Raw genomic sequence first — 24,332 nt, 5'->3', positions numbered from 1 at the left:
ACCTTCTTACAACAACAATGAACTGTCTCAAAGAAATAAATTAAAAGAAAATTGTCCAACACTGATCTTCAGACAATATATATATATATATATATATATATATATATATATATATATATATATATATATATGTATATATACACGACTCTTGCTGCTTTTGCATTCGACGTCCCTCTCTTTTTGCTATCTCATAACAAACCAACCACGCAGCTTAAATGCAATCGGTTCTCTAAGCTTCTTAAGTGATGACCCAACAGCATGCACCTTTAACCATAAGAAGAGAGGATCCTAGGTTAGACTATTGTATTTCCATGGTCAAAGTTTATGATTATCGCAGTATCAAAGAGTATCAGTATATGCAGATTATAACATAAAGAATGTTATTTATGTTGAGATATATCATTTAGGCAAATGTGAAGGTTAAGTCGTGATAAAAGCCAGCTAAAGAGTTGTGTGCAAACTCGATATGCTGTTTCGTCGCCTGTATGAGTGCTGGCACATAACATGAACCTAGCCTCTATATTTGCTGGACAATAAAACCATGAAAAAGTCTTGAGAGTTAATCTGTATACAACCGGAATATTCTGGACAAGCATAACAGTAGTATGTGATTTAATCAAATATGGTGGACTTGTGTAGCAGTAATATGTGACTGGACTAATGAAATAATAATAAACAACGAAAACTAACCAGAAAAGTAGCTTGGCTAGGTAATCCCGGGAAGTGCCTACAGAGTCAGGGTCCACATCACTACCTGGATAGCTTCCTATTTCTCCAAAGACCGAATCTTCAAAGAAACTAGACGCAGGATCGTCTTTGTAAAATCTTTGCATTATGTTCTGCACAAGTTGATGAACAATTTCTTCCACCTCCGATGATGATGGTCGAGATAATTCAGTCACCTATCCAAAAGCATTAACATACAAACTATGAAAAACTTTGCATGTGTTACTAATCTTACTAAACGGTACCATCATGCATGCAAATTTAAGATCATAAAATCCAAATTTACCATATCAGGGTCCAACGACCGCAAGTAGCCTAATAGATCATTATTCTCTTCCTTGTATTCAGATTGCACAGTTTCTTGCTTTTGTGAATTCAGTTCCTGAAAATGTAAACCTAGTGGTCAGATTGAAGGATACACGTAGGAGTCATACTACTCAAGCATAACATATGCAAAAGGTGTTACCCTGCCACAGCTTTTAAAGGTTTTGTACAGCAAAAAGTGCAGACAAGTTTTAAAAGTGATGTCATCATGTTAAATGGAGAAGTTGATAGAAGGACATGTTTCAGTCCTCCTTGAAGATGGCATGCTTTTAACACCAACGAAGTACATGTCGGACACCTCACTGAAACTAAATCATCAAGATTCTGCTACTTTTTTCTACGAATTTAGAAATCTTTTGTGTAATTGTATTGCAGTTTATCATGCATAGACATTGTATAACTGTTTATATGCTACAGAACATGGTATATATTGAAAAAGATGTACAGCAGAAAATAAGAATCTTGGAGTATATTATACAGTACTCATTAGCTTATATAATCTTAACTACGTATGTAAAACGACCTGCAACAATGGTAAATATAGATGAGACTCCACATATGCCGTAAAACATGGATATGACAAACTAAGCCTACAAATGTCCTCATGGCATCATGCATGTAGCCTGTGCCTATCTTGCCTAGGTCGTATTTATCAATTATCATTAGTGAAAGAAGAGCATCCAAGGGGGAGTGTTGTGTACAGATGGTGGATGAGATGAGCAACCATCTTGACTAGCCAAGATAAACATGATTCAAGAAAAGCATGACTATCATGCATGATACCATGTGCCAATACATGTCATCTCTGTTTATCAATAACGTTACTGTGTTAGATAAACTGTATCGCCAATCTTTTTTATTCACCTTATTGTATAGGTAAGTGAATTGAAATTTAAAAATGGCTCTGATAAAACGCAACAGCAATCAATCTTCTAAACTACTGCCTACTTTAATCAAATTCAATCTACCGTATTTTCTTCATATAGTATGATTACAGTATTACTGCTCATGTATATGTATATATCCATGCTTTTGACGAGCACTGAAGCTGGGCCATGCTACATAGATGCTTTGTAACGCTAATATCCACGTATGACTTCTAACATTCCAAGTACGTGTTTTTGACTTAGGAAGACCTTTTCCGGTTCTTTCTTACCGTGCTATAGCTTAAAAAGCTAGTAGGTACTTACTTAAGTATAACTTCTTCACCTAAATACGTGCTTAGGATCTCATCTACTCGTTTGTCCACGAAGACGATCCTAAGCACCACTTTTGTGAGAACGAGTAGATGAGATCCTAAGCGAGAAGTAGAACGAGAAGATGTGCCCCCCTTAGGTGTATAACTGTTAGCTTTTTAAGCTACATCCTGGGATAGCACTGGTCATTCTTTTACTTGGAAGATATTCATTAGAATTAAGAGGAAATGGTCTTCAACTAACATTTCTAGCTACAAATTACCTTCCATTATATATCAGTTATCTACAATCTTAAACTCCCTCCGTTCCACAAAAAGTGGGTCCTTCACTTTCCTAATTTTGCATACTTTTTGGGACGGAGGGAATACTATAGAAACATACCTAGTCCAGAACTATTCAAAAAATTGCTGGAGCATGACAAAGTCTGGTACTGATAGAAAACGCAAACCCTGACAACACAACATGCACAACACAAAACAAAATAAATGGACCTAAATTCCACTCCTTGTTGATACCCAACTAATTCCTGTTGTGCATAAGGCTAACGTATTAGTTCATCTTGGTCATTAGTTCTAAATATAAAATATATAGAGAGACAGGAAGACAGAACCTTTACAGAAGCTAATTCTGATTGGAGCATTTTTATATAATTCACAACTTCTGGTGACAGTTCACCAAGATCTTCTGGTATTCCACTATCCACCAAATTTTCACCCATTTTCTTCTCCTCTATCATACCATCCTCCCCTTCTTCCCACCTCTTCTCAATATCATTATCCGAACCTTCCTCGGGTACTCGAAAATAAGGTGATGCCTGATTACTACCAGGAGAGATATCAAAATTCCTCATCAAATGAACCCTATATTCTGCATTCCACAATGTATACCTAAAAAGAACAAAAAGATCACCTCCAAATATTAAGAAAACCTTTAAATCCAATTATTTAACAAACAAAATGAAACAAAATGAAAAAACCCATTAATCCATTACCCAGTGATGATGGAAGAAGCAAGAAGATGATCAAGTGGACCTTTAGAAACCCTAATTGTAACTGAAAACTGATCAGAAGGAAGTAAACCAAGCATAGTTGAAATAGTTTTCTTCATGGAATCTTTAGCTGCTGATGAAACCCCTTTGGAAATAACAGAAGTATCTAAAGGTTCAATCTTCTTCAACATATTTTCAATTACAGAGAATTCACGATCAAAATATCCAGATTTTCTATTAGTTGAAACAAATTCATCAGCTAAACCACCTCCGCCGCCACCATCAACACCAGAAAAGACACAATTCACAACAGATGGATTAAAATATGATGAATAACGATGTAATTGAGATAAAGATTGCTGTTTTTTAATGAAATGAAAGGGCTTGATTGAATTATTGCTGCGGTGAGAAATTGGGGATTTAGGGTTTTGTAAATGGAGGGAGAGATCACTGAATCGAGATAGTAGAAAAGCCCTAGTTGTTGATGCCATCGGGACTCTCGTTCTGTCTCTCTTCTCTCTCTCTCTCTTCTTCTTCTTCTTCTTCGTTTTTTTCTGTGAGGGTAGCAACTAGCAAGCTCGTGAGAGCTTGAATCTATTGATATCGTCTTAAAACTTCTCTCCTTACCCTCGAATCTTAAATAAGTTATTTTGAACTCCTTGGTGTTAGATTTTATCAACTATTAGACCCTTGAGAATAAAACTTTTTTTTCGATACGAAATAATATTATTATATTATTGGATAACGATTATTACATGAAACTAGTTGGAAGCCTAACAAGTTAAGCTCCATGACATAGTACTACATTAATTGAACAGGTTGCTGTGCTAGCCTACCAGCGAGTCTCATGGATAACCTAGCCAAAGGAACCGAAGCGGATGGGGGCTGAGATTGTGTCACAAGGGGGGCAAACTAACTTTATCTTCCATGTTAATTTATGCAATATTACGTCATTGGGGGCTCGATCCTGGGACCTCCTGGAACGCATGAAACTTTGGGGGAACGAGGATGACCAGCTGAGCTAGGTGCGCGTTCTTTCTTTTTTTGATTGGAAATGAATCACTTTTTTTTTTTTTAAAAACACACATTTAATTGATAAACGAAGTCATTACAGAAGGTAGATAAAGGCCATTTCCTTAGATCTATCCTAGCAAAAAATGCAGATTTTACATCCTAACAGAGGTTTTCAGAAAAAAAATTAACAATCTTATTTTTCCTAGCTTCCTTAGCTATTCTATCGATAACAAACAGACTTTTTCTACAAACAAACTTAAGCACACAATTATTCAGAGATTTAAATTAAACACACTGTTACAATAAATAATATTGTTTTGAGCCTCCCAGGGGATTTTTAAAACTGGATAATTAACTTGATTGACTGCATTCACCAAAGTTTGGCAGTCTGACTGAATGTTGCATTAAGATATTCCCAACTCCTTGATCCAATTGAGGGAAATTAAGCACGTTTTAACTTATGCATATAGAGGACGGGATGCATGTCCTGACCCTTCTCTGATGCATCTCTGACGATCTGCAGAGTCCATAATGAGAATAGCAAAACCCATAGATAAATTTGCTTCCAATAAGGAAGCATCACATTGAACTGTCCAGTCATGTTGTAAGTGATCATGTTCCATTGTTTGTGGTATGATATGCATGTGCCTAGATGGTTTATCATTGTAATGGTAGAATTGATCCATGTTAATAATATTAATAAGCTCCATAGGGTTAGGACTAACTTTATCAAAAACTACTTTGTTTCTATGTTTCCAAATGTGCCAGATCCTTTAATCTATTATCATTCATCCACCTATTGAACCAGTTTTTGATATCATTATCAACATTATAGTTAAGCAAACAGTTTAGAGACATGGAAAACCAGATAGTTTTAGTGAAATTACAGTGTACAAAAAGATGTATTTCGTCTTCAGGGATGTCATTGTTACAAAGACTACAAAAAGGGTTAGCATCGTTAGCAATACTTAATCTCTTTCCTAAAGGTAACACTCTGGAAATGACTTTCCATTGGAACATTTGAATCTTAGGTATGGGGCTTAGATTCCAAAGGTTTTTGAAGAATTTGGCATTGTTTTCATTATAGGTGTAGCCACTTATAAACTTGTAAGCAGAGCTAGTGGTAACCTCTCCAATATGATTCAATTTCCATTTAATTTTATCTTCTCTAGATGTGTTTGGTGTTATAGATAGAATTTTATGAATGTCATTATTACTGAAACATTTAGCTATAAGATTTTGGTCTCAGTTTTCATCATTATAAATCAACTGACAAACCCGGAGAGGTATGTTATCATCCATAACTTTAGGTATTAACTTATCTTTCTGATCTGTTAACCAATGGTGATTCCAGATTTCAATTTTTTCCCCATTATTTACTTGCCAGATATGATTCTGTTTGATAATTTCCAAACCTTTCTTAATACTTTTCCAAATACAGGAGAGTATACTTTTCTTAGTTTTAATTAGGGGATTAGAGTTGGGAAAGTATTTTGGTTTTAGTATCTTAACCCAAAGAAGATATTCATTATTAATCATCCTCCAAGCGAGTTTAGTTATCAGTGCATGGTTTTGATGACGTGGGATCTTAATTCCAAAACCACCTTGGTCTTTTGGAATAGTTACACTATTCCATGCTTTGGTATAGACACCCTTTTTAAGATTACATTTTTTCCACCAAAAATCTCTTTGGGTTTTATCAATTTTATCAAGAACTTTTTTAGGAAAGGCTATGCATTGCATCTGATAAATAGAATAAAAGGACATAGAGCTTTTAATGAGAACAGTTCTTCCAGTTTGATTGAGAATTTTTGATTTCCAACCTTGGATAGAATTATAGTACTTCAAAGTTGTTTATTTTGTTTTTATCAAAAAACAACGGTGTTCCAAGATATTTATCATTTTTTGAGATCTTTTTAATCTTAAGAATTCTAGATAGGATCTTTGTATGTTTATTAGGAAGCTTAGGGGAGAAATAGACACCTGATTTTTGGAGATTTATAACATGCCCAGACATTGCACCAAATTTGTTAAGAATATCCATCAAATTCTTAGCATCAACCATATTGGCTTTAGAAAAGAGGAAGCAATCGTCTGCAAAGACAAGATGCGAGATAAAAGGAGATGTTTTTGCAACTTTAATTCCTGATATTTTATTATTAGTTTCAGCTTTAATGAGTAATCTATAAAGAACTTCCATAGAGAGAATGAAAAGGTATGGAGAGAGGGGATCCCCTTGTCTGATCCCTCTCTCAACAGTAAATTTCTCTCCATGGACTCCATTAAGAAGGATAAAAAAGGAAGAGGTGGTGATGCACTGCATGATTAAGTGACACCAATCTTTACAGATCCTAAGGATAAGAGAATAGTTTCGATAAAATCCCATTCAACTCTATCGAAGGCTTTAGAAAGATCAATTTTAATAGCCATGTAACCTTTGTTACTTTTAGAGGTTTTCATCGTTAAAGGGTTTCATGGGCAACTATTATATTACCTGTGATTTATCTTCCAGATATAAAGGCTGACTGATTTGGAACAATTATTTTATTAAGAAGAGGTTTTAACTTATTTGACATGATTTTAGAGATGAGTTTATACGTGGTGTTACTTAGACTAATAGGTCAAAAGTCATTTGGCATAACTGGGTTTTGAACTTTTGGAATTAAAGTTATATGACTGTGATTGATAGCTTTAAGAATGTACTTGTTTTTAAAGAGGTCTTGAACAAGATTAATAATATCCGTTTTAACAATGTCCCAATGGTTTTTAAAAAATCCGGGTGGGAATCCATCTGGACATGGGGATCCCCATTGGTTTATTCCAAAAAGAGTATTTCTTATTTCTGTTTCTATGGGATTTTACAGAGTTTGATATTATTTTCGTTATCAATAACAGGTCACATGAGTTCATTTATTAATTTCTCATCCTTTACGTAATTTGAAGTTCCTATATTTTTTAAGTGTTTCATAAGCATATTTTGAAGTTGATCAGTGTTTTCAATCCAAAGTCCAGTTTCATATCTTAAAGTGTGGATGTGGTTTAATCTTTTCCTAGAAGAAGCTTGCTGATGGAAATAGGAAGTGTTTTTATCATAGTCTTTAATATATTTATCTTTTGAAAGGTGGTGCCAATATTCAGTCTCCCTATTGTACCATTCATCTAGTTGTTTTTGCGTATGTTTGATTTCAATTATTGGCAGGGGAGAAATACTATGAAGGTCCTCTATTTTCCTATTAAGCGTTTTAATGTTGGTAAAAATATTTCCAAAGTCTTATATGTTCCACTTTTTAAGGACTCTAGATAGATTTTTCATCTTACAATTAAGTTTATAGGCATTAGAGCCTCTTGTTTCCGTTTTCCAGTTATTGAGACTTATTTTATAAAAGTCTTGATGACCTTCCCAGACTCTCATGACCTTAAAAGGTTTATGAATAATTTGATTTAGAGGCGCAGTGTCTAACATTATGGAAGTATGGTCAGAACCTACTCTAACTAAGTGTTTAACTATAGCTTTAGGGTAAGTTTTATACCAAGCATAGGAATCTAAAACTCTATCTATGTGTTCCTTAATGTTCTCTTTCCCTTGCCTATTATTAGACCGTGTAAATGGTATTCCTTGATAATTAAGGTCAATAAGTCCTAACTTGTGGATAGAATGGTGAATAATTTTAGTGGCACTGGAGTTTATATTTTTTTTTCCTCCCTCCTTGTCATTTAAGTGAAGGATGAAGTTAAGGTCTCCGACAATAATCCATGGATTATTACTGTTGTTACCAAAGTTGTTAATAACATCCCACTGGGAATGTTTTCATGAGCAGATAAAGCACCATACATGCATAAGATATTCCATTGGTTATTATGGTTATCAACTATTTCAAACAAAATCATTTTATTATGAACAAACAGAACATTCATACTAATATTACTATGCCATGCAATCAATATTCCATTAGATAAATCAATTCTAGGCACATAAAAAATATCATGAAAACCGAACTTCCTGGTTATTTTCTCCATGTTTTCTAGTTTCGCTTTTGTTTCTGCTAAGAATATAATATCCGTGTGATGACACTTAATCAAGTAACTTAAGTGTTTCTAGTAGAAGGGGTGCCAATCCCCTGCACGTTCCAAGATATAATCTTCATATTATCAAGGCTCGAAAACTGAAATAACTTAACATGAATCCAACTTAGAAATCTAATGACTAAAGATATTTATGTGGAGAAAACAAGCATAAGAAGTGAGTAGAGTGATATTAAGATTAGCAAAACAGTCGAAATATTTTATAGAGTTCATATTAGTTGTAAGAACCTGATTGGCGACATTAGCTGTTGTTTCAGCACCAGCAGCAGCATTGTCAGCAAAACTTTCAGCTATCTTGGTCACCTTCTTTTCCTTCCTTCTCAGCATAAAGCTCTTGATTCATTCTACTTACATTTTCTCCTTTGTTACTGCATTCTGCTTTCTCCTCAGCACTTCCCTCAGCAAGTTTCATAAAAGCAACTGATAAGTCTTTATTGAAGTTGTCCAAATGCATTCCATCTATTTCAATGTCTGCAGCTCTTCTCCTTTTACTTCCTCTTTCATTTTCTTTGTCAGATATGTATGTATTGACATACCTTAGATGAGCCACAGGGGAGTTTGGAGGGCCTCTCACAACTTCTTCAGGTTCAATATTCGGTTGTGCTTGACTTTTATTAGTTCCTTGATTTTTAATGACTTCATTTGGACATTATCAATATTGACATTTTCTTCAATTTGATTTTCTTGCTGAATGATGTCTTGATTTGGAACTTGAACTTGCTGGTTCTCCAGAATTACTTCCTCATCTTCAAAGGGATCAACTCCTTGCAAAGAGAGAACATGAATAGTGATCCATTCCATATTATCAATAAGACCACAATAGTTTTTATTGTGGTTGAATACATAGCAGTGGATACAAGTTTCTGCAGGAAACCTCAAGTAAAATATTGCAAACCTCACTCTTTCACCATCTTCCAGAGTAAGTCTAACTTTACTGCACAAAAGAAGGTTGACATCCGCTCTTACTTTAGCTCTTACAACCCCAGTTGGATCTCTGTTGTACATAGTCATAATTTCACCAGCTTGTGAAGCCACCATCTCAGGGATATTGTCTCTATCAAGGTCAACCCTCAACCTGAACTCAATATTAAACACTTCAAACTGGAATATGACATTCTGCACATCCATACTGAATTGCCAAGGCATAAGAACCATAAGATGACCTCCCACAGAATGAGGTCTAGTCCTTAAAACCCTCTGAAAAATCTCCCTGCTATGAATTCTAAAGATGAAAACATTCCTTCGATTTGTGTTGATAATGACCACTTGATTAGCTGCACCCCAGTTCACCCTGAATGCAAAACTCAACGCTTCTCTTGGAACTTGCATATCTTCTCTATAAATGTAACCAATCAGTGCAAAGGATTCGATAAACTTCCCCCTTGATTCCAGAGAAACATGTTTTGTAGTTCTCTTGCATACATTGCAGTTCTTGTTGAATTGAGTAGCTAAACCATTGAAAGCTGAAGAGGCAGTAGCCATTAAGAAAGAATTTTTAACTAACTGGTTGATTGGTAATAATGAAGGGAATTTATGATAGAGGTGCAGAGAATTTAGCTCTATAGCACTGTAAAAATTAAATAAAGTGGATGAAACCTTCCTGTTACTGCGACTATCATGCCAAGTATAATCCATGCACAAGAAATTTAATAAACCATCTTTCTGAAGACTAAGACTGAGAAATTCTTGAGACTCAAGGAAATAGTCTGGGGTAATCCATTAATAAATGAATTATTTATTAAATTTCTTAAACTGTTACATTTGATTTATCCTTTTCCAGTATCCCAAGAAGAAAATCTGGAGGATTGTCATAACAGCTACTGTCACTAAGTGACCTATATTTTATTTTGCTAGAGTATCCACTACTTCATTAGCTTCTGTCTTAGCATGTTTACAAAACCAAAATTCAAAGTTTTTCATAATAGAGATGCATTCCTGAACAAAACTATTTGTTGTCCCTCTTATTGAGCCTAAGTTATCATTAATGACATTCACTACATTGCTGCAGTCGAACTCAGTCTCCAAAATCTGAATGTTTTTTTTCCTTAGCCCACTTCAGTGCTTCTAGAGCCGCCACAACTTCAGCTTACTCCTAGTCTACTGCAGTTGCTTTCCCACCTTTTGTTCCATAAAAGGAACCTGCATCAGAACGTAATATAAGTCCATATCCCATAGGTTGTTTGTCTGGGATGAATGAAGCATCAAAGTTTAGTTTCAGATAATCTTTAGCAGGAAATTTCCAATAAATATTCCTAGTCTATTCACATAAATTTGTTTTATAGCACTTTTACAATCACAAATGAATTCCTTAACCGATGTTATAAACTCAGAAGGGTTGAGTGGTTTGTTATCAAAAACAGCAGCACATCTATGCTTCCATACCCACCAAAGGACACAACAAATGTATCTAATTTTTACCTGCATAGCTTGAGTCCAAAAGTTATTAGCATTGAACAAAGTAGACAACCAGTCATAAAGATTATGATTAAAACTATTACCTATTAAGGTATGATCAGATGCTGACAAGATTCATCATATTTTTTACACAGAGGGCAAGTAGATTCAATATTACTTACAACCCTTGATAATATATTAATCGACCTATTTTGAACTACATCCCACTATTAATTGACCTATTTACTTTTATATTGTCCCATAATAAATGACATATATCACTAAACAAGGAGATTAACAATACTATAACTTAGGTTTAACCTGAACCTTACAGTCCTGCTTGGTTTAAAAAATATTGCAGGCAAAAGCTCAAAAATTCCAGTATGGAATGACAATGCCTATCTGTTTATATTTTGTGGCATATCTGGCTCGCTAAAAATGCTTCTATTTTGAACAGTAGAATGCGTGTTGGAAATATATTACTCCCTTCGTTCCACTTTAGATGATGTTATAGGGTTATTTTTTTGTTCCACATTTTTTGATAGTTTCCCATAAAACTACCAACAATACCTTAACATTTGTCTTGGAACTACAAGTTTAGTTTTAAATGCACCAGTAATAATTAATGTTTAAATAGTTTTCTCAAGGGCATAGATGGAAAATTTCATATCTCTCCATTTCTTAATCTGCGTGAAAACTCTCAAACCATCATTTAAAGTGGAACAGAGGGAGTATTAATCTAGTTATAAAAGATACTCCGCCACACATTTTTTCGGACCATCCTTTACTATCTACCCATATGGAAAGAAGGAAGCCCCTCCCACTCAGATGCATGCCGAAAAAGAGAGTCTATAACTATTTGCAAGTCATGCATTCCACAAAGCTCTATAAGTTGTTGCGCCCCCTAAGCTAACAACTTACTAATCCAATAGATTAACTATAACATGAGGCACTAGGGATCTAAAACATAAAACACTAAGAAATAAGTTCTAAACAAAGATTAACCCAAATCCAGTCCCTCTATGAAATAAATACAAGAACTCCTCTCAAATGATACATATTCAATAGTGAGTTGGTTTACAAATAGAATATAAACACAAAATAAACATAGCGGAAGCTAACCAACTAATGAAACCAACTCCTCGAAGCTTTCATCGCCACGTGCACACCGTGATTTGTCTTTGAAACTGAAAGTGGGAATTGAGTGAGCACATCATCCCGAAGGGTGCCCAGTAGAAACAATAACTAACTTTCAAGTAATCACTAAAATGATTTATATACAACGCAGGTTTTACTGAAAACCGTTAAAACACGTAAAACAAATAAAGCATAAATAAAATAATAAGTTATACTGAGAATAATAGTTGTACTTAAATATAAATATCTACCAACCAATATTGCGGCCCACATTCACAACAATAATAATAGTTAAGCGACGTAATCCTTCGGAGTAGCAAGGCATGACTGTTGCGGAGTTTTCAATGATCATTAAAGCACCCGGAGGTTTCCGTCCTCAAGTCATAAACGATAAGTACCTTACCAGTAACTGATTCTACGCGCACTCTATATAGCAAGTATCCAAAGAAACAAATGGTAACAACATTATATCCGATCGAAGTGCTTACACAGTGGAGAGCCCATAACCGCCCACGCGTAATCCAATAATCATATATAAGATTCTTAACATCATTCTCTCTAAACACCAAAACATAATATAATAGCTTTTGAAAGTAATTTATAAGAATAACAAACATCCATGTATGAGACATGCGTTGCCCGTACAAAAATAGGAAAAATAATATTCAATGACACGAGTATACACCTATTAGTTTATTAGTGGAAACAACGTTCACTCCTTTAGCGCATAAATATAGATATAACTTTTGGAAAATACATCTCACACCAATCAAAAGGAAACCTTCTCCCTTTCATGCTAACAATAAATAAAGATTGTAACCACTTTCCAGTCAATGGAAATAATCACTTTTTGAAAATAAGTAAGTGCTCCCAAAACACAGATATTAGGTGTTTCTAAAGATCCAATCCCATCTCAAAATGTAAAAGAAATCTAATTTGTAATACACACAAATAATACATGCATACACATATCATATAGTAACAAAGACATGCATGCATTTCATAAAAGATAGATTTGTAAAACAATAATGAGTACAAAAGAGTTCGTTATCGATTTCAACCTCTTTTGATGACAAGCCTCGCCTACCTCAAATTCCACAATCCACTGGTTCATCCTTTGAATCGATCATTGTTAATATCGACTAATTGTTAATCATACAATAACTTTAAAGGTTAGCCAAAAGGCTCGTACAAGGCTCATAACACAATCTCATACAATTCTCTAGTTATAGGCTAAGTGAACTATCTAATGGTTCTAAACCTTTTCATAAAAAATCTATCTTTAGTACATCTAAAGGTTTACTAATTCAATTAGATTAGTTTTATAGCCTAATGATAGATCTTACGAATATCTACAATTTTGTAGGAGGAACCAAATGCTAATTCATACCACAAGTGGTGAAATTCATTAAAATAGGAAAACTAGATTTAAGCCCAAGTCCACTAATCCCGGCCCATTAACACAAGGCCTAATCCAACTGGTCAACTGACAGTCTCTAACGGTCAAATGGTCAACTAACAGTCAATGTTTAAGTCTAGGTCAAAGTCCAGTCAAAGGTCAAGTCGGGTCAACTGAATCAACTTAGGTCAAGAAGGAAACTCGGTGAGTCAACACCGATACAACTCAGTCAGAAACTGAGTTAGACAAAACATAAACCAAGACAGACTGAACAGAGTCTGTCAGACAAGCTTAAGATTCACACACAACTGAGACTCTAACCCCAACTCAAAATCAAACTATTCAGCACTGGGGATTGCTAAGTGTCATTAAATGGAGACTAACTATTCTATAATCCTCTATTAAAATTTCTAACTATAATGTAACTGGTTTCAACCTACAATTTTTATTTCATAATTATCTATACACACAAAACAAGGATCAAGCAATCAACATGTTATGTAAAATCAATCAGATCAAACATAAATCTTTTAATTATTGATTGTTTTTAGTGAATTAAGATTTATCTCACAAACCCAACCTAGTTCTAAACTAGTCTTACAATCTATATGGCACTAGCTATTACTTATTGTTTCCCATATAAGCTCTAATAGTGAGGTCTGATACCAACATTGTTGTGACCCCTAAGCTAGCAACTTACTAATCCAAGAGATTAACTATAACATGAGGCACTAAGGATCTAAAACATTTAATAAAACACTAAGAATTATAAACAAAGATTAACCCAAATCTAAACCCTTTCTGAAATAAATACAAGTACTCCTCTCAAATGATATATATTCAATAGTGAGCTGGTTTAGAAATAGAATATTAACACAAAATAAACATAGCGGAAGCTAACCAACTGACGAAACCAACTCCTCGAAGCTTTCATCGCCACGTGCACACCTTGATCCGTCTCTGAAACTGAAAGTGGGAATCGATAACGAACTCTCTCGTATTCATTATTGTTTTACAAATCTATCTTTTGTGAAATTCATGCATACCTTTATTACTATATTGTTAGAGCATTGCTCGGTCGAACTCGCATGCGTTGCTATCTCAAGCATGTTTGTCAAGTTTAATTTTCAAAACTATATGTCTTGATTTTTAGACTACTTATAGCTAAGTCTCGGTTTAGGACAGTTTAGTGTAGTTGAGCTCCACACTCCATGGCGATCATCTTACGAAGACGAAGAACTACTCATGGAACCACAGGAACTTCATCCGACTAAAATGTATGTGGAGACTTGAACTTATCTATCACTCTTGAGACAAAGTCATATAAGTATGATAGTTTTCATACATACACATTTGATATTTTGAGCCGAGTTTACTCGCCCATATTTTTCTCGAAATATGTGTTGGTAAGCTTTCGCTTTAACCACTTTTCATCTTAAGCCGTGACGAAAGTCATGATGAAGTTTCAATCTTGAAAATAACTTTGATGGCGATAGTTGTGAATAACGACTGTTATAACATTATAGAAGAATGTTTTAATGATTGAAATGTAGAGTTGAGATTACGTAGTCAACTTTGGATATAAGCATATATAGTGTGTTCGCACATTAGTGTATAAATCCATGTGTCGGAAACCAAGTGTATGCATATGTGTGCATACGACATTGGTGAAGGAGACATGTTGGGTACGCGTACCAACAGAAGTTTTCAAACCGAAAATTTCTGCTGAATTTGTAAGTTTGCAAACTGTTAAACCAGTCACCTTAGGTACGCATACCTGTATGCGTACCCACGGAAGTTTTCAAACCGAAAATTTCTGCTGAGTTTCTAAACTCAAATCCGGTAGCTATGGTACACGTACCCGTACGCGTACCAAAGCTGGTTATATTTCTCAAACCCGAAGTTCATGAACTTAAAACAATAAATCAATAAGGAATGCAATATTTGCAAACCATGGCTATATTGTTCATGAATTGATTCAAGTGAATCAAACTGATTTTGTTTCAATTGTGTCTATGAATAAAGACCTAAGAAATTGAACAACTCTTCCACTAGTTCTTATGAGTCATTTGAACTAGTTATGAGAAAGATGAATACGGTTAATATGAAAGTGCTCATATGGATAACCATTGGTCAAATATTTGTGAACCAACTAAGTGTACACGTTTAGGTACGGTTACTCAAAACTAAATGAATACATTTCATTTGTGTGTGACAAGCTAAGTTTCGATCTAACAGTTGAAAGATATTAGCTTGGTTGAATCAGGTTTTTCATCTAACGGTGAATATTGAATGCTTTGTTACCAAGATAACTTGGATTGCAAACCCTGATTTGAAAACTATATAAAGGAGACATCTAACAACTGGAAAAACTAATCCCACACCTTCTGTGTGATACTGGTTGGTTTTGCTAGAGTCGGTTCTCCTTTAACCTTAGGTTTCTTCTCGAGACCCTGTAGGTTAACGACTGAAATACTTCAATGGGATTGTGAAGCCAGATAAAACTACTTCTCTTGTAGTTGAGCGATCTAATCTTTTCATTTTATATCGTACGAGTTCAACTGAATAATTGACTCGAGATTATATCTCCGATAGGGCAAGATAAAAAGAAATCACAAACATCTTCGTCTCATCGTTTGTGATTCCGCAATATCTAGTTTCGCTACCATACGATTTAGATTATTGTGAGGTGATTGATAATTCTAGGCTGTTCTTCGGGAATATAAGTCCGGGTTATCAATTGGTTCCTGTTCACCTTGATTTTATCAAAATAAGGAACAAAACTCTTTGGTTTATCTGTGGGAGACATATTTATCTAGCATCATAGACTTTTCTATGTGCTACATATTTGTTTATTAAGGTCTTCGACTTTGGGTCGTAGCAACTCTTGGTTGTGGGTGAGATCAGCTAAGGAAATCAAGTGCGTAGTATCCTGATGGGATCAGAGATGTAAGGAGCGAAACTGTACCTTGAATCAGTGTGATATTGATTAGGGTTCAACTAAAGTCCAGACTGAAGTTAGTTGGTAGTAGGCTAGTGTCTGTAGCGTCTTAATACAATGTGATGTTCAATCTGGACTAGGTCCCCGGGTTTTTCTGCATTTGCGGTTTCCTCGTTAACAAAATTTCTGGTGTCTGTGTTATTTTTATTCCGCATTATATTTTGTTATATAATTGAAATATCACAGGTTATGCGTTAAGATCAATCAATTAGAATATTCAACCTTTGGTTGTTGATTTAAGTTGATTGACACTTGGATATTGGTCTTTGGTACCATCCAAGTTTATCTCTCTAGTATTTGATAAAGACTCGCAGATTTCCATTTGCTTGAGTAAAGATCAAATCGAGAGATCGAGATATTAACTCATTGATATAATTTTTATCTAGATTGAGTCTGACTGTCTAGTTGATTCTCTAGAAAGTATATTGGAGTTAGTCCATACAGATTGCTAATCAAAATATTGGGTGAGGTTGTTAGACCCCTGCTTTTTCATATATGATATGTGTATGCATGTATTATTTGTGTGTAATACAAACTAGTTTTCTTTTACATTTTGGGATGGGCTTGGATCTTTAGAAACAACTAATATCTATGTTTTGGGTGTATTTACTTATTTTCAAAAAGTGATTCTTTCCATTGACTGGAAAGTGGTTACATTCTTTATTTATTGTTAGCATGAAAGGGAGAAGGTTTCATTTTGATTGGTGTGAGATGTGTTCTCCAAAAATTATATCTATATTTATGCGCTAAAGGAGTGAACGTTGTTGCCACTAATAAACTAATAGGTGTATACTCGTGTCACTGAATATTATTTTCCCTATTTTTGTACGGGCAACGCATGTCTCATACATGGATGTTTGTTATTCTTATAAATTACTTTCAAAAGCTATTATATTATGTTTTGGTGTTTAGAGAGAATGATGTTAAGAATCTTATATATGATTATTGGATTACGCGTGGGCGGTTATGGGCTCTCCACTGTGTAAGCACTTCGATCGGATATAATGTTGTTACCATTAATTTCTTTGGATACTTGCTATGTAGAGTGCGCGTAGAATAAGGTACTGGTAAGGTACTTATCGTTTATGACTCGAGGACGGAAACCTCTGGGCGCTTTAATGATCATTGAAGACTCCGCAACAGTCATGCCTTGCTACTTCGAAGGATTACGTCGCTTAACTATTATTAATGTTGTGAATGTGTGACGCAAGATTGGTTGGTAGATTTTTATATTTCAGTACAACTTATATTTTCAGTACTACTATTATTTTAATATGTTTTATCTGTCTTCTGTGTTTTATCTGTTTTTCAGTAAAACCTACATTGTCTTTAAATCATTCTAGTGATTACTTGAAAGTTAGTTATTATTTCTACTGGGCACCCTTCGGGATGATGTGCTCACTCAATTCCCACTTTAAGTTTCAGAGACAGATCAAGATGTGTGCACGTGGCGATGCTTCGAGGAGTTGGTTTCGTTAGTTGGTTAGCTTCCACTATGTTTATTTTGTGTTTATGTTATATTTGTAAATTAACCCACTATTGAATATGTATCATTTGAGAGGAGTTCTTGTATTTATTTCAGAGAGGGTTTAGATTCGGGTTAATCTTTTTTTAGAACTTCTTTCTTAGTGTTTTATTAGATGTTTTAGATCCTTAGTGCCTCATGTTATAGTTAATCTCTTGGATTAGTAAGCTTCTAGCTTAGGGGGCGCTACATAAGCAACGGTGTCCTTCTTTTCCTCTGTGATCAGTGAGGTCATTAACTAGCGTCTTTGATTTTTCGCTTCTTTTGAGTCTTAGATTCTTGGAGCAGATGGACCCTTGCCTATGAGTTAATCTTGCATTCCTTAACTAAAATAAAAACTAAAGGAGTATGCCACTCAGTGATATCACTGGCTAGTATACTTACATTTTCATATAACTAATTTCATATAATAAGTAGATATCACAACTAATATCGTAGAATAAGTATCTTCTTTCGTGAGCAAGAAATTAAGAAACTCCCATGCTTTCCGTTGGTCAATTTATGATGTCTGATAAGAACAGGATGACATGAGATAAAAACATAGGGGAAGAAATCTATGTTCCATAGAATGTGCCTAGAATTGGATATTTTAAAATCAATACTGACGGAGCTTCTAATGAGTATGGTCTTGCAGGAATGGAGGAGCTATCAGAGATGAAGTGGGGAGATTCAAAGTTTCTTTTCCTAAATGTTTGTACCGCAATGGAAACAATTTGGCTGAGCTCAAAGCAATTAGATAAGGTCTTATATTGGCTAGAGAACTTGAGGTACGCATAGTGGAAATTGAAAGGGATTATGTTAGAGCATAGCTCGGTTGAACTCACCAAACATTGATATGTCAAGTTTGGTTGTCATATTTTAGTGTGTCAAAACTCATATAAAGTCGCTTGATTAAATACTAGAGTCAACTTCGTTTAGGTTAAAATTGAAAGTCTAGGAATGTTAAGACATACAAGTATTACTCCGAAGACCTGAAGAATGTGAAAAAGTAGCGAACTATAATGACGACATCATCCTTCCACTTGAGGCTAGTAATATTGACTTGAACTGCTTCATTCCTAATGTATCTTTCAAGTCGTGCTATATTGAAAACATAACTGCGAAGCTGTATATATTGTATAATACTCTAGTGATGTGACATGATCATAATAGTATGATCATAGTATTTGGGAATTAGACTATGAAGTATAACGTTTATCTTTTGAACTTCGTAGATATGACATCAACATAATCTTGTATATATTTTTATGATTATGTGAATGGGTTATGGTGAAAATTTCATCATAGGAAACAAGGAAGTACATTCATGAACTTGTTTCATGAATCGAAAAGGAAATCATTAGGCTTATTGGTCTGGCTATTCATTGCAAATCTTTGGATGACCAATATGTGTGAGATGATAGAACCGATTGTAACTATGTTATGTATCTTGGTATAACTAATCACAATGCCTGACTTATGATTTGGTATGACTGTTTTTTATTAATTACTGTAACTGATCCTAAGTAATCATCATGTGATGGTATGATCGATCCTTGTAATTGGTGTGACCCATCCTAGTAATTTGTGTGACCAATAAAAAGTGTTGTATAATCGATCCTTGTAATTGGTAACTGGTCCTGGTAACTGGTGTGACCAATCACAAGAATTACCATGTGTAGATAGAACCGATCCTGGTAGCTGATGTAACCGGTCCTGGTAACTTGTGTGACCGATCACAAGTATTTTCATATTAAGGTATAACCAATCCTAGTGATTGGTAGAAACGACTGAACCCATGTATGTGATTTGATATTCGATCAATCACATAGTTATCTTGGAATATAGGGAAACCAATTCTAAACTTGTTTGGAAGTGCGGTATGACCGATTCCAAGAATGTAAATCCATGTGAATATCAAATAAGGATTTACAGAGAAAAGATGTCAACATACTTTGAACACGAGCAGTAACTATTATCATTTATTGTTCAAAGATATTCCTTAGTACTCAAGGAGATCCTGTGCCAAAATAAATTGAGAATCTTTTAGTTAAGGTTTTTGGTTTTATATGATTTAATTACCGGCAATTAAATGCATATCTCTAGAGAATAAAAATTTGTGATGTGCATTTACTAATTGGAGATTTTATATTGAGAGATTTCAGAAATATTGGACAAGCATTTATTGGAATCAGGAAAACCGAATTTTTCCATTTATTGCAAATCTTGAGAATATCTTCGGTTTTGGAAATTCCTTGATGTCCAAACATCATTGGTCTATAAATACCTAAGTTTGCATTTCTAGCAAACTATCCTAAGAGTCGGGCAAACTTCATTTCTTGTTGTTTCTGGTAGAGATGTCTATTCGGAGAGGAAAATATCCTAATTAGGTGAAATCTCTTACAACCGCTCGTTTAAAGACTTTTGTGGGATCAAGAAGCTCTACGAGTACCGTTGATGAGAAACTAGATAATTGCAGTGTTATTAGTTTTCGATTGATTTGATTGACTAACGGTTGTTGAAACTTTGATTGCACCTAGTTTGTTTATTCTTGAGAATCTCCTCTTCTGATATAAGATTCACTCAAACTAGATCGAAGTATCAACGAGATCTTTAGAACTGTTGTTAGATCTAAAGATATCTTGTGATAATCCATTGTTAACAGACTCCGTTGTGTGTGCGATCGATCACAAGAGATTCATGCGGTGTTGTGCAGGTTATTTGAAGATTAAAGAATATTTGAAGAGGAAGAAAATTTCTTATTAAATCTCATATCTTATTGTGTGCACAAACCTTGATTGGATGGGATCCAAACTAGAATCAGATTTATTCGATTGATTAGTTGCGTGAGATCGGCATCGCTTTATAGTATCTCTTTGAGATCTATACTAATTGATTGTGAATCTAAACTTAACTACTGGTAGTTATTGGATAGATTGATCTAATCAGGCAAAGGAGATTATTAGATTAAACGGAAGAGCCTTTGCGTATGACTTGAGATATATTTATCTTGGAAAGAATCAATAGAGTTGTTACCAAACATATTCGTTGTTCGTTTGTTGTTTGGAATACGATCCAAAGGAATTGTACCAGTGTGTGACCTTCAAAGTCGGAAGCGCAAGGATACTAAGGTAACTAAGTGAACTAGGGGTAGTTGCTTGGTCTCACCTATACGAAGTTGGTGTAGATTTTGTATAGCGGCTTAATTCTGAGAGTATTCAATTCTGGACTAGGTCTCGGGGTTTTTATGCATTTGCAGTTTCCTCGTTAACAAAATCTTGTTGTGCCATTTACTTTATCTTTCCGCATTATAATTGTTTTATTATAATTAAAGTAAATTGCAGTTTACGTTAACTCCGCATTACTTTTTAGTGATCCTATAGAGTTTGGTTAAGTCCGAACCTATTATCAAGTAATCACACTTTGTTTGTCGTATTTTTTCGATCTCGTATCCATAGACGATCACACAGAGTGTGAATACCGAAGTTGTTATATTGTCTCGACTTTGTCCATAGACGATCACACTTGGTAAGAGGACTTATAGGTTGAAAACAAAAAGATTGTGGTGTATTTGGGTACCCTCGTCTTTTCAGATTCAGAGTATGTTATTCAATGATGTATAGGTGAAAAAATTCCTTATTGGTATTTGAAGTCAAGTGTTTTGGATATTAAATCTCTTGTGAAATATTTTGATAATGTGCAGTTTAGTCATAGATTCACAGAATAAAATTTGTGGTTGATTATTTTGCTAAAGGTGCCATGACTAAGTCTATGAAAGGGGTTTGGAGAAATACTCCACCTTCTAGTGTTGTAAGCATGTTAAATGGTGACTCAATGGGGAGATTTTCTATGCCCGTGGGAGTGGCATTCAGAGTGTTACTATACGACGTGGTCTGAGAGATAAGTAGACCTCGCACGATTTTTAACACAAATTTTATATTATTTGATTTTTTTTCAAAATATAAATTCCTCAATTTATTTATTGTTATCATATAAGTGATGGGTTCTTCTGATTGAGAGATTCAAATACATATAAATCAGTCTAAATTCCTCAACAGATGCAGTAGAATAAGCCACGCGCTTCTGTGACTGTCTTCTCCCGTCAATTGTTCTTCGTGTTCTTCTTCACAGCTGCAGCACCAGAAATCGGTAACTTCTTCTTTTACGCTCTGTGGCCTCCCCAATCACCTCTGTTAGGTCCCCAAACTCTTTATCTTCCCCCGTGACTTCATCCAACTCTTGTTTATATACCACAACACCTCTAAATCCTTCAAAATCTCGAGAATAATCCTCTTTATTACCTCTACCAAATACGGGAGTAATTCCTTTTACTATCTTCTTTTCACGCGTTAGTTGCTGCTAACACACTCATAGCATGTCAGATAATAATCCCAAATGGAGTCAACTTTCTAACACCTCACAAAACCTCGTGAAAAAATAAAACAAACCCGAGAATATCTTCCGAGCTCTGTTTAATTGGAAATCCACGTAACATCCTTATTTCTCGAATCTGAAGTAATTACCAGTCTTGTTTCAATAAAACAGGCCCAAACCAACCCAACCCAGTGAGAAATTCCGAGTAAATCTCACGCCAAACCGATTCATAAGAATCACGCAGCTATTACACAATTTTTTTCCGCCAAAACAATTCTTGAAAATGAAAACGATAGTGTGCCCCTATTCAGAGTAAGGGTGCCTTTGGTAAATTTTCTGGGTGCTTTTATCAATTCTTCGAGTGTTTTTAACACATTTCCTGGTTTCCTTTAACACTTTTCTGTGGTGCCTTTTAACACATTTTTGGGGTGCCTTTAATAATTTTCAAGGTGGTGCAAATATCACTTTCCGAACAAAGTTTTCCACACAAAAGTTTATTTCTCCAAAAATACCTATAAAGACCTAAAATACCATAATAAGTACAAAAATGAGAACTAACAAAATAGATAATTGAGATCAAATCAGACATAAAAATGTGTCTCACTTCAACCCCTATAACAAGCAAAGTCATAGTTTCTTGGGATGTTAAGTTAAATGAAACAGATTTCCCATATGCACAACTCTTTTAGACTGCAGAATCTAACAATGTAAAACTTTCAACTATGACCATTTTACCCTCCAATACTTCTTTTGCTACAATTTCACATGAAATGGATATTCTTTTATTCGACACTACTGCATTTCCACCATTATCACCATCCATTCAATATTCTTTTGTTACTGCCACACCTATAACCAATGATCATTCTATGACCACATGGGGAAAAACAGGGAGTTTACAAACTAAAGGTGTATGCTTCTGAGGTGCAGACTAATTGTGAGGATATTACGATTCCTACATGTTATTCTGAGGCTTGTAAAGATCCAAGGTGGAGAGCTGCTATGGTACTTGTAAGTTGGTCATTACAGTTTCAGGTGCAAATATCATTGGTTGCAAGTGGATATTTAAAATAAAAAGAAATGCAGATGACACCAATGAAAGATAGAAAGCAAGACTGGTTTCTAAGGGCTACAATCAAGTTGAGGGAATTGATTATCAAGACACATTTAATGATGTTATCAAGCCTACGAAAGTTAAAATGGTCATTTCTATTTCAAAGGTTGGAAAATCAGGTAACTTGATGTCAGAAATGGCTTTTTACATGGGCGTCCGTCAGATGATATATTTATGGTTCAACCACCAGGTTATATGGACAAGTTATTACCAAAACATGTTTGTAAATTGCAGATCTATGTTATTGAAGTAGGCTCCAAGGGAATGGTTTGCTAGACTAAGTCAGTTCTTGATGCGATGTGGTTTTCAGTCTTCTAAGGCTGGAACTTATCTCTTCTTTAGAATTGCACTATATGTTCTCATCTATTAGACGATATTATAGTAACTGGAGTTCTACTTCAGTTGTTGATCAACTTTTTGCTGATTTGGGTAGAGAATTTGCAATCAAGGATCTAGCGGAGATTCATTTCTTCTTTTGATTCCAGGCATCTAGAAATTCTGTAGGCATATTTCTTTCTTAGGAGCGATATATTTCAAATTTATTGCATAAGACAAAAATTTCTTTTGCCAAGATATGCTCCAATCCTATTGCTTCTGATCACATTTTTGATGTTTCACTACCATTTGAAGATCATGTTATGTACTTCACTACCATTTGAAGATCATGTTATGTACAGAAGTGTAGCTGGTGCCCTTCAGTATGCCACTATAACTAGGCCCGATGGTGCAATTGATATTATAAAGCATGCCTACATATGCAAGCTCCTATAAAAAGTCATTGAACTGCAGTCAAAAAATTCTAAGATACTTGCAGGTTAATGTTGGATTTGGTTTTCAGTTCAATAATTCTTGTTCTCTTCATATGCAAGCATTTTCAGATGCAGATTGGGCTGGTGCTTTGGACGACAAACGTTCAACTGGTGGTATGGCCATTTTTATGGGTCCCAACTTAATTTCCTGGTGCTATAGAAAGAAGACAACAATTTTAAGATCTAGCACAGAGGAAAAGTAACGTGCCCTGGCTCATGCAATATCTAAAATAGATTGGGTTCAATTACTTTTGTCGTATTCTCAATTT

At 34.8% G+C, this 24,332-nt stretch overlaps 1 protein-coding gene across 1 annotated transcript; it reads right to left on the bottom strand.

Moving 5' to 3' along the window:
• Positions 1-167: 167 nt before the first annotated feature.
• LOC113276343 lies at positions 168-3,846 on the bottom strand. The gene is made up of 5 exons (XM_026525932.1): positions 3,238-3,846; positions 2,857-3,133; positions 1,013-1,108; positions 691-902; positions 168-264 (listed from the first exon to the last, which is right to left on the bottom strand). Exons 1-5 carry the CDS (start codon positions 3,723-3,725, stop codon positions 189-191), a joined length of 1,149 nt encoding a protein of 382 aa, XP_026381717.1. The 5' UTR covers positions 3,726-3,846; the 3' UTR covers positions 168-188.
• Positions 3,847-24,332: the final 20,486 nt, after the last annotated feature.

Source organism: Papaver somniferum, chromosome 4 (genome assembly GCF_003573695.1).
Source record: "Papaver somniferum cultivar HN1 chromosome 4, ASM357369v1, whole genome shotgun sequence".
Classification (NCBI taxonomy): Eukaryota; Viridiplantae; Streptophyta; class Magnoliopsida; order Ranunculales; family Papaveraceae; genus Papaver; species Papaver somniferum.
Note: the sequence above shows the minus strand (reverse complement) of the source record. Positions and strands in the feature narration are given on the sequence as shown.